This window comes from Lotus japonicus, chromosome 4 (assembly GCF_012489685.1).
Source record: "Lotus japonicus ecotype B-129 chromosome 4, LjGifu_v1.2".
NCBI lineage: Eukaryota > Viridiplantae > Streptophyta > Magnoliopsida > Fabales > Fabaceae > Lotus > Lotus japonicus.
Window position 1 is genome coordinate 77,982,467 of NC_080044.1, and position 10,933 is coordinate 77,993,399.

The following is a 10,933-nucleotide window of genomic DNA, read 5'->3' on the forward strand; positions in this document are numbered from 1 at the left end:
GGTTAAAACATCGTCTTTCACAGTCTTACGTGGCAAGTTAGCCCCGATCCTCTCTGGAGCTCTTTAACGGGTTGTTCTTGTTGGGCCGCCTTTGATATGTCCCAGGAGCCCAAAACCGATATCATGGTGAGCTGGCCCAAAATCCTAAGCGGTACACAGCCCTAAAGGCTTGCGTCTAGATATTAGGCGCAAAAGAATTGTGAGAAGCCCTTAACCAAACCTTAAGCGCCTAAAACCCTTATGTTGGAAGAGACAACCCTCCACTGGAAACATAATGCCTTGACGGGCCTTGAAAAGTGAGCCATCCACGCTTCCAATTATTGTTTGGTAAGACGGCCATCCATAACTCCACATGCAATTTTGAACCACCCAATCAACCACGCTCCAATGCCTTGATCCCCTGATTCGCGAGCCCCACTACAGAAGGCTTTCCTTCCCACCAGGCCTGCTTACCCCCCCATTCATTGTTAACAAAATTTAAGTATGCCTTCAAGACCGATTGGGGAGCGCCCAAACTACCCAAGAAAGTGAATGGAAAGATTGAGCAGTATTTTCAACAACATAAAATCTCCAGTATTCGAGACCAGTATGTCTTTGATACTATTATCAGTTCAACATCTCTTTTATAAAATCTTAATTACAAGTAAATATTCAATTTTTCAATCTTGTCAACATAAGCTATGTTGACATGTATAACCTAAAACCACAGACATAATTCATCATATTCATATACTTTTAAATCCTTCAACATCCGTGGTGAGAGATAGTTGACCTGACCACGATGAGAGATAACTTATAGAAGTCGCTTGAGTTAGCCAATGACATGATTAAACAGATGAAGCTTTAAAAGGCATCCGTGGCTGAGCTTCATGAAGCTAAAGTGAAGGCCTTGTGGCTGAGCTTCATGTTTGGAATATAGTGTGAGTGTGTGTATGGAATTGTCTAACTAGTACATATTGTTAATTTTCATTTTTCAGACTACTTCTAAAAGTTTGAGAAGTATTTTCAACAACATAAAATCTCCATAATTCGTGACCTGCATGTCTTTGATACTATTATCAGTTCAGCATCTCTTTTATAAAATCTTAATTGCATGTAAATATTCAATTTTGTAATCTTGTCAACATCAGCTATGTTGACATGTAGTAGTTAATCCTCATTTAGTTTCACTCTGCTGGTTATGATTATTTCCATCTTCTAGTTACCCATTTAATACATACCTTTCTAGTTTATCGTGTGAGTGTGTGTATGGAATTGTCTAACTAGTACATATTGTTAATTTTCATTTTTCAGACTACTTCTAAAAGTTTGAGAAGTATTTTCAAGAACATAAAATCTCCATAATCCGTGACATGCATGTCTTTGATACTATTATCAGTTCAGCATCTCTTTTATAAAATCTTAATTGCATGTAAATATTCAATTTTGTAATCTTGTCAACATCAGCTATGTTGACATGTAGCAGCTAATCCTCATTTAGTTTCACTCTGTTGGTTATGATTATTTCCATCTTCTAGTTACCCATTTAATACATACCTTTCTAGTTTATCGTGTGAGTGTGTGTATGGAATTGTCTAACTAGTACATATTGTTAATTTTCATTTTTTAGACTAATTCTAAAAGTTTGAGAAGTATTTTCAAGAACATAAAATCTCCATAATCCGTGACATGTATGTCTTTGATACTATTATCAGTTCAGCATCTCTTTTATAAAATCTTAATTGCATGTAAATATTCAATTTTGTAATCTTGTCAACATCAGCTATGTTGACATGTAGCAGCTAATCCTCATTTAGTTTCACTTTGCTGGTTATGATTATTTTCATCTTCTAGTTACCCATTTAATACATACCTTTCTAGTTTATCTATCGTATAGTTCAAAAGAGATGTTGTTGGTACAATTGTTTATGAGATTACTGGAAATCCTTCTGACCACATGTACCGAACTATTACACTGTTGAATTCATTCTTAGACTTGGCTTTGTTAGCCTCTATTATGTTGTGTCTTGTCTTTATGTTTGAACGGCTCTATTGTTTTGGTATTAATGCGCTTTCCTTTTGACTGATCGTAGTATAAAGACATTTTGAATGTAAAAAAAAACAGAGATTGGTAAGATTCAGGCACACAAAAACAAAATCGGGCCAAGATCCCATAAGGCAATCAGATATGGTTTATATTGTTATATTAAAATAAACGGTAAAGGCAATCATACAGAAAACTGGGTTACATCCCTATGTAACTCCCTAAGTAAGAAGCGCATGAAAACTACTGATTGACACTCCTAGTAGGCACAATTTTTTTTTTTGGACCATCTAAATGTCATCCGTAAAGAAGCTCCTAAATCGTTGCTCTTGTTTACAATGCATGGAAATTACTTTATAAACCTCAATCAGCAATGAAGGAAACCTTGACCGAAAGTACTCGTAGAATTCCATAGGAAGTCGCCCAACACGTCTCTGTAAGCCAAAATAGAAAATGATAAGCCAATACATCAAGCTTTGCTAAAACAAAATATTTAAGAGAAGAAATAACCTTTGCTGGTTGAGTCAGCTGTCCATAGTGACAATACTTGTTGCGTATAGCTTTGATCAAGTCTCTTGGTTCTTGGTCGTTATATGTAAGACTTGTTTGATGAGATGGTGGAATGAGTTGATTAAGTAGAACGGCGTCCAATTTTGCTGTCCAACCTTTCCCAACAGCGATCAGCTGAATGTCATTTAGAATAAATGCTGGCGCTTTATCCAGTCTTTCACTTACCTCCCTTAGAAAGTCAAGACATTTTTTTGGATTCCAGAAAAAAGGATGATTTGAAACATTCTGGAGAGTGAGCCTGAAATTACACAAAACAAATTAAAAAAAAAATTAAAATCTCAAAGTTGGGGGTTAAAGAGTCCTTCAAATGTAACACTACCTTCGCTCAACATTAGGTTCTAATAAGCCTTCAATTAAGTGAAAGGCTTCCGGCGAATGCTGAACAGCGGAAATATTACTTACACCACACATGATATTTTTCTGCCGTTCCAACAACGGATCAAAGGGGTGTCCCCCACTAGTTAAACAGAAAAATATTAGACAACCTAGACTAAAGGAGTCAACCACAAGCTTCTGGCGTGAACTAGAAAGGACTTCCGGTGCCATCCAGCCAACACTTCCCATGCCTGCAACAAAAAGTACAAGAGTACGGATTAGATACCTCAAGCTTCAGAGTTAGTTATTCTTTTAGTACACTAGAGTTAGAGAATACCTTGGACGATAATTATATACAACAATTCATCTACTTTTCGTTATTGTTTTCTATCTAGTACTAGTAGCTACCTCTCAACTCTTAATGAAAAGTGGTACAATCTTTCATTTTTTTTTGAAAGTCCAAAATATATATGGATTAGGGATAAGCCATGAATCAGTACCAAAAATCGATAGCTCACATATCCTATAAAGCAAAGAAACCAAGGGGTACTTACCTGAATTCTTCTTTGCTAGTGAACTTTGACCCACCGGAAGTGCTCTGCTGATGCCCATATCAGCTATTCTAATACACAGTGTGTTCCGCTCTCTGACTACTAAAATATTTTCCGGTGTGATGTCTCCGTGTATGATATTTAGCTCATGCAGATGTCTTAGCCCCGCCACTATTTCTCTGTAGATCATGTAACAGTCATTTCATCAAAGTTAGAATATAAGTTCTGTACATCATATAACACTTTGAGCAAAGTTTACATAAATTGAAAGGCATGCGTACTTGAGTAACTTCATTAAGAGAGGAGAAGTCGCTCCATTACTACACTCTAGATCTGGATTCAATTCTCTTCTAACTCTTTCAAGAAAATCATTAGAACCTCGGTGGCTGGAAGAGCTTGGTGAAACCGGTGAGAAGTACCGAATCAGTTCTCCGAGGTTACAGTCGCACTTCTCCAATATAATGTAGTGGAAGTCGTTATCCACTTTTATATCAAAGAACCTAATTATGTTCTCATGACTGTCTGACTTCATCAAAATTTCCATTTCGTCAATCGCTTCTTTGTGATGGTCATTAATAATTTTCTTCACTGCTACTGGTCTCTTTGCATATCCATATGTGCCTCCATAAATCACAGTGTCATTTGATCCAAGTCCTAGTTGATCTTCAGATATTGTCAGTTGTGTAACATCTGTCAACCCATCGTTACCTATCTGCGTATTTGATCCCTGTCCACCGTTATCAATCAGATCACTTATGATCTGTTTACCTTTCTTTTTATTTTTCTTTTTTTTGGATTTTGATTTTTCACTTGTGCCCCTCTCCTCGTATGGAAGCCTTTCTGTAAACCAGAACCGCAGGGTCACAATAATCCCCAGAACAAATATAATCAAAATTGCCACACCAACAACCATTGGCCAAGAAACTTGAGCATCGTTGGAAGGAAACGGCTCATCTTGCCCTTTGCAGATGGCAATGAATAATGAAAGAATGAAAGCCCGCCATGATGTTGGAAACTCGACAATGATGCTTCTGATATCTTGAATGGTTGCCTCTCTTTCTGATCAAATATTAGACTTATAAAAATTAGAAACAAGAAAGAAATTTTTATAGTATGAAATACAGGATACAAGGTAAAATTCACACAAAAGGTAATTTAAATAAATCTCAGGATACAAAGATCTTTGGCTGTCTTTGTCCTTGAAAAAGTGTATATGGGGCAGAAATCCTATGGTTTGGGGCTTGCAACGGATTCAACCGATCGATTCCCCTTAGTGGGCTATCCTATGCTTTGCGCTTGCTCTTTTGATGAGGAGAAGGAAATGAACCTAATTCATATAGCTACTTGGTATGACTACCTCCCGCAAGTCCCTCCGGTCTCCTTTAGCTCACAAGGTGAAGTCTCAAAAAGAAAGATGGAAGATTGAAATGCAAAGCCGTTTTTTGCTCCCTCTATTTATAGATTTCCGGTCTCATAAGGCTTCCCTCACAAAAAAATTCTGACTAGAGCTATTGATGACATTGGGCCATAGGCAACATTTAAGCACAAGAGGATCATTAAGAGACCAGTTCGGCTCAGGGATATTCTTAATTGAGAGGGCTTTAATTCTTTCTGGAGGACTTCAGCCCGAGAAAGAACTGCTCAATTTGAAAATAGATTGGAACTTTCACAAATTAAAACCAGATCAAATCTTCTGAAACAAAAACAGATTTGATCACACTTGATATATTTCTTGAGCAGCACACATAAGCTTTTTCAACAACCCTAACTTGATTACCATGAAATCAATCCAACGCTTCACAATTAATCATCCAAGCACACAACAGTTCGTAGGGACACATGTCAGTCAAGATGTTAAGACATCGTGTTCGACATCTTGTCACAGACTCAAAAACGGTAGCAAAAATGCAGACAATCATAACAAAGGAACAACATGATAGTTGAGCGAATCCATAATCTAGCTTCAAGACTGGTGAAGGTCACTTTCCACAACATAAACAGGAAGGCAAATATGAGGCAGACAAATTAGCCAGCATGGGACATCAAGCCCAAAACTTAGTTTTCAATGGAGAGAATGCCCCTCCTTGGTTATTCTCTATGCTTAGAAATGATGCTAGAGTTTTAGCTCATGTTAGTTCTCGGGCTTAAGCCCTCTACATTATAAAAAAAAATGACATTTTAGATTAATTATCATTTACGCATTTTTATTTCACCTTTTTATCTAAAATTCAAAGGAAAAAAGTATTGTAATTTATGCAATTTTTCGGATTGGATCTTTCTTTTTTTTTTTAAAGAAAGAAAGAAAGAGATTGGATGTTAAAATTCATTTCGAGTGTATAATTAGATGTGTGAAATATAATTAGATGTTTTGTCACACTTATTTTTGAATAAGTGTGTATAGATTTTAGATGTGGCACTAGATAGGCATAAAAGTACAAATCCAAATCACCATATATACTTGGAACTTTATCCATTGGCAACATTGACATGGATTAATTGATATAACAATATAACATGTTGTAGCATATGCCCGCATATCATATACTTATTTCGGCACGGAATAATTCTGAACTAGGAGACCGCTTGACATGTCCAATGACAACCAAGTTTTCCAATTGCTAAGGCCTAAGGTTAAGGTTTCATTGCAAGTTTCCTGTTTCACAGGTAACACAAACAGAGGGAAAATGAATAATTTAAAAAAAAACAGCAAGTTCAGGTAACATACTATTAATTTATTATTTTAAATGAATAATATATTAGCAAATCAACGTACTCTGACTTCTTGTTGATGAAACTTATCACTCAAGAAACTAGATTCTGAAGCCAACTTTTCAATTACTGCTAAAAGTCCATCTTTAGCATCTGGAAGAAAAATATACATGGTGAACTCATGCATTTTATCTCTACCTTGTTTATAAGGAAGGCCGAAGACTTTGAAGTCATCAAGTACGCTAATAAGATGCTCTTTCTTTTTGTTTCCCATGGAAGGAATCTTGTCTGAGGTGCCATTAAGGAGGTGGAAATTAAATTATTTTTTTGATGGAAAGAAATACTTTCAAAGCTATTAAAATTTACACAATATTTATTTGATAACAACTCCAATAGTTGGGAGGCTGATGTGAGATACACCCCGAGCCAAAAAAAATCCATTTATTTTAACGTTCAAAAAACTCCATTTACTTAAAAAACATCATGTACAATTGCTACAATGCAAAACCAAAAAATTGACAAAAAAAAAAGTGTCTAACTACAAATTCCACAATCAATTGTATCGGGTATTTTTTTTTTTTACATCGAAAATATAAAGAAAATAACTTATAACGGCAAATAGTTCCTTTTTTTTTCAATTAAGGACCAACTGAGAAACTTCTACTTGTCTCAATATCTGGAAATGGCGTAATAACGCGATGCTGGATCCCCACCCGTGGTCGGAGGAACAAGTGTGGCGTATGGTTTGTCACGACCACGATGATTTTCTCAGGTGTTGGGCTCACCCAGATATGGCTACAGCTTTGGACTTTATGTTACATTCCTGGAAACCCCCCTGAAGAAGGCTTCATCAAGTGCAACTCTGATGGCAGTTATAGAGAGGGGATTCAAGTTATGGGAAGTGGAGGAGTTTTGCGTGACCATCGAGGTAAGTGGTTGGGCGGTTTTTATTCAAAGGTTCCTGATAATCCTTTGGCCAGTCCGTTCATGGCTGAGGCTTGTGCTGTCCGCGACGTTTTGCGCCTTGCTTGGGACCAAGGGCATCGAAAGATTCGCTGTGAAACTGATTGTGCGAACCTGGTATCCACTTTGGAAGACGGTGACAACCTCCATCTCCATTCTGCATACTCAGTCTTATTCTCTATCAAGGAGCTCTTGCAAAGAAACTGGCTGGTGACTCTGAATGTAGTCTCTAGGGAGTGCAACAGAGCTGCTGATTATTTGGCCAAGCTTGGTGCTGCTGCTACTACGTCAGATTTCTGGGTTTTGAACCATCCAGATGTAGAGCTGGAAGTCCTTTTAATTAAGGACTCTGGCGTTGCTTGTTAGTTTTGTCGTTCCTTGTTTTGTTTTCCGATGTATCAAAAAAAAAATTGAACATTATCAAATAAAAAAAAGGTAGTAATGAGCAAACACTACATGCTAAACAAAATAGGTTCAATCAAATCAAATATCTTTAAAAGAACATATCGAAATACTACACAAAGATAAAAAAATTCAACAGCATAATAAAGAAAAACATGAACCTTCAATATACTCAGATATTGGGCTTTCCAAATTTCACCGGCGTGGCAGATGCATCCGTTCCATCAAGTGGATTGAGCACTTGTCCAATAAAGAGAATTGTTCCGTTGAAATCTTCTCGGATTAGAAAAAGGAAATGGTGATCAGCTACAAAGTCTATAGTGGTAACCGGACGACTACCTCTTAATGCCCGAGCAAGGGATGCTGCCGAAGCTATGGTGCCTTTTTCATTTACCTCAATGAAAGATTTGTGAAATACGTTTTCCACACATAATTTATCCAAATGAGAGTTCATTTTCACCACCATTTTTGTAAAATCAGCATCTCGGTGAGAGTGGCGAAATCAATCTCAATTCCTTCATAACATTAGAAGCTTCAAATATAAAAGAAATCTTGAATTTTGGAATAAGAAAGTCACGTACTTGCAATTTTTCACCGAGGAAACTTGTCTTTTAAGAAACCAGATTCTGAAGCTAACTTTTCAATTAATGCTAATAGCCCATATTTTGCATCTAGAAGAAAAATATACATGGAAAACCGACGCATTTTATCTCCACCTTGTTTATAAGAAAGATGGAGAACTTTAAAACCATCAAAAGCACTAATGAAGTGCTTCTTTTGCATGCTTCTCATAAAGGGAGCAGTGACTGAGGTGCCATTAAAGAGGTGAAATTTAAATTTGATTGGAATAGCCGGAAACTTGTGTTTCCTTGAAGCGCAATACATTTTCACAGATAAGTCTGGTTAAGTTGCTTACAGTACTGGGAGGAAGGAGATGTGTGATAAGGTCATTCATCTTTTTTCAACCCACAAATTCACTTCATGGTGCACTTCATCACCCTTTAAAAGCCCATCAAAATCAAAATCATTTTTTTTCATAAACAATTAAATAGACATATATGTTGATCAATTACAAAAAATTAAGATGTTGATAAAAAAAGAGAGATCGATAGTACCTTGGTTTTAAAATCAACGGAAGCAAGAGTGGCCTTGTAATGGGTGGCCACAAGTTGTTTAAAAGAATGTGAAAGGGAAAATAATTCATCAACCCACATTTCATTGGAAAAACGCAGATGATCGTCAGAGAACAACACATGAGAGATGACCTGGGAGAAGAAGGTGGTGAGATGGTCGGTGGAGTCAAATCGGAGGAAGGAAAGAAGCTCGTCGGGTGTGCTTCCAGCGCGGCCATGACGTTAAAAACAACATGGAGAGACAAGGGAGAAAAGAGGAGGTTCTTCTCGTGAGAATCTTCTTTTGAGAATAAATGCTTTGTAATGCTGAGTCCAACATCTTCTTGACACCTCATTGCTTTTTTGAGATCCATGGTTGTTTGTTCTGATTTCTGAATGAGAGAGGGATAGTTACAATACTTATAGGGCGACTCATAATACACATACCTAATTTTAAGCATTAAATAATACAAAATCATATAAATATTTTTAATATTTGTACTTCTATATAGTAACAGAATCACACAAATCATATATCGAAATACAAGCAAGAAGAAAATAGTTTCAAAAAAAACCAACAAGAATATATTATGAATTGATTGTGGGTGCAAGGTAATTGTAAACTTCATCCAATTGAATTCCAATGAATCAGTAAATATATTCTTGTTTTAATTAAAACTAGTGTTTTTTTACCCGTGCGATGCACGAGAATATATGTCTATTGTATTTGATACATCAACCAATCTCTTGATTTTTTGAAATATATTAAACAACAGATGAAATATAAGAGTCTGAAATGATGAGCAAAGTTGTCAAAAAGTCTTTATTTAAAAGCCTTGTTACATTGGTTTAAATTCGTGCAATTGATTTACTAATAAAAAGATTGGTTAACGAAATCTCAAATACTGCAAAACATATTAGGGGATTGTTTAATGTTGGCTAATAAACAATAACTTAGTTAATCTACAGTGAACACGATTATGCGTGTTCGTTTCTACTTATATGTTCTTAAAAACTTCTTAGTAGACAACAATAGGCGTGGAGTTTGAAACTACCCCTTGTTCATCTGTCAATGAGTAAACATGTACAGGCCTCTGAAAGTACAAACCCACATGAGAAAAAGATTGTCCCTGACTCTTGTTTATAGTCATTCAGATCAAAATTACTCAATGAGTACAAAATAGACAAAATTGCCCAAGGAGCCAAAACCAACCAAAGAATTGGTGCACAACACCACTTTGGCAATAACAATTTAAAATCGCAAAAATGTAGTCCAGAGGAAATAACACCGCTGGAAATAAAAAATATAATAAAAGTAGAAGGCTAAAAAAAGGCTCTCCAAATCTTCTCATTTTTCACCACCTTCAACAACTTGTTTCCAGCACCAAAAGGGCTCTTGGCTTCAACCTCAGGAGGGGACGGGCCCTTGACCGGGAGAGAACCGGTACAGTCATCCCCAACTTCAACAACACCATTTGGAAGAGTATCAACATCAACAACCCTGTTATTAATTTAACAAAATATTCCCCTGTTATTAATTTAACAAAATATTAGGATTTGAATGCTTAGTGAAGGTAAAATAAAATAAACATAAATCAGGAATTTATTGTCTTACTAATTATCTTTGGCTGATGCAGTAGTAGTAAGGAGTAATCTAAGTAAATCTTAGATAAATATGACAGCTCTTTTAAAATTTTAATATTTTGTGAAAAAATTTCTTTTGAATTTACTTGAAATTTAACATAATAGCAATCAATTAGTGTAGAATCTAATGATTGCTTAAAAAAATATAATAATACTTTTTATATAAAACAAAATCTCATTTTTCATATACATGATAAAGAAATCTCTAAAATTGAAAAGAAGATTTTAATATTTATTTTAATATTATATGAAAAAGTTTGTCAGATTTACAATTTTTAATTTAGCCAAGATATATTTTTTTTAGAAATAAATTTTAGGTGCAATATAGTAATTCAACAAAAGCAAGTTCAGTTACCTTATAAATTCCACCAGCACAAATTTGCCAAATTCCACCTTTATGCTCAAAACAGGTAATCCAAATTCATCATACAATAAATAGACCCAAGTGCAAACCACGTCCATATGATTCATGTAGAAATCATATGACAATCATATTTACAAAATGAGAAATTGTTAGTAATTGTCAAATATGTTTTAAATCCAGTTATGTACACTCGGTTAAGTTAATTGCTCGGGCTCCAAGAGAACGCCTGTCAACGGGCCACGTGGCGCAATCCCAATGGGCCGTACGCTGGTCCACACCT

At 35.8% G+C, this 10,933-nt stretch overlaps 1 protein-coding gene and 1 pseudogene across 1 annotated transcript; both read right to left on the reverse strand.

Annotated features, from left to right (window-relative positions):
* Positions 1-2,313: 2,313 nt before the first annotated feature.
* On the reverse strand, positions 2,314-6,442 carry LOC130713405 (serine/threonine-protein kinase/endoribonuclease IRE1-like). The gene is made up of 7 exons (XM_057563176.1): positions 6,233-6,442; positions 6,040-6,112; positions 3,741-4,518; positions 3,463-3,638; positions 2,913-3,159; positions 2,534-2,831; positions 2,314-2,457 (listed from the first exon to the last, which is right to left on the reverse strand). Exons 1-7 carry the CDS (start codon positions 6,440-6,442, stop codon positions 2,314-2,316), a joined length of 1,926 nt encoding a protein of 641 aa, XP_057419159.1.
* A 1,263-nt stretch (positions 6,443-7,705) lies between these two features.
* Positions 7,706-8,418, reverse strand: LOC130713407 (serpin-ZX-like; annotated as a pseudogene).
* Positions 8,419-10,933: the final 2,515 nt, after the last annotated feature.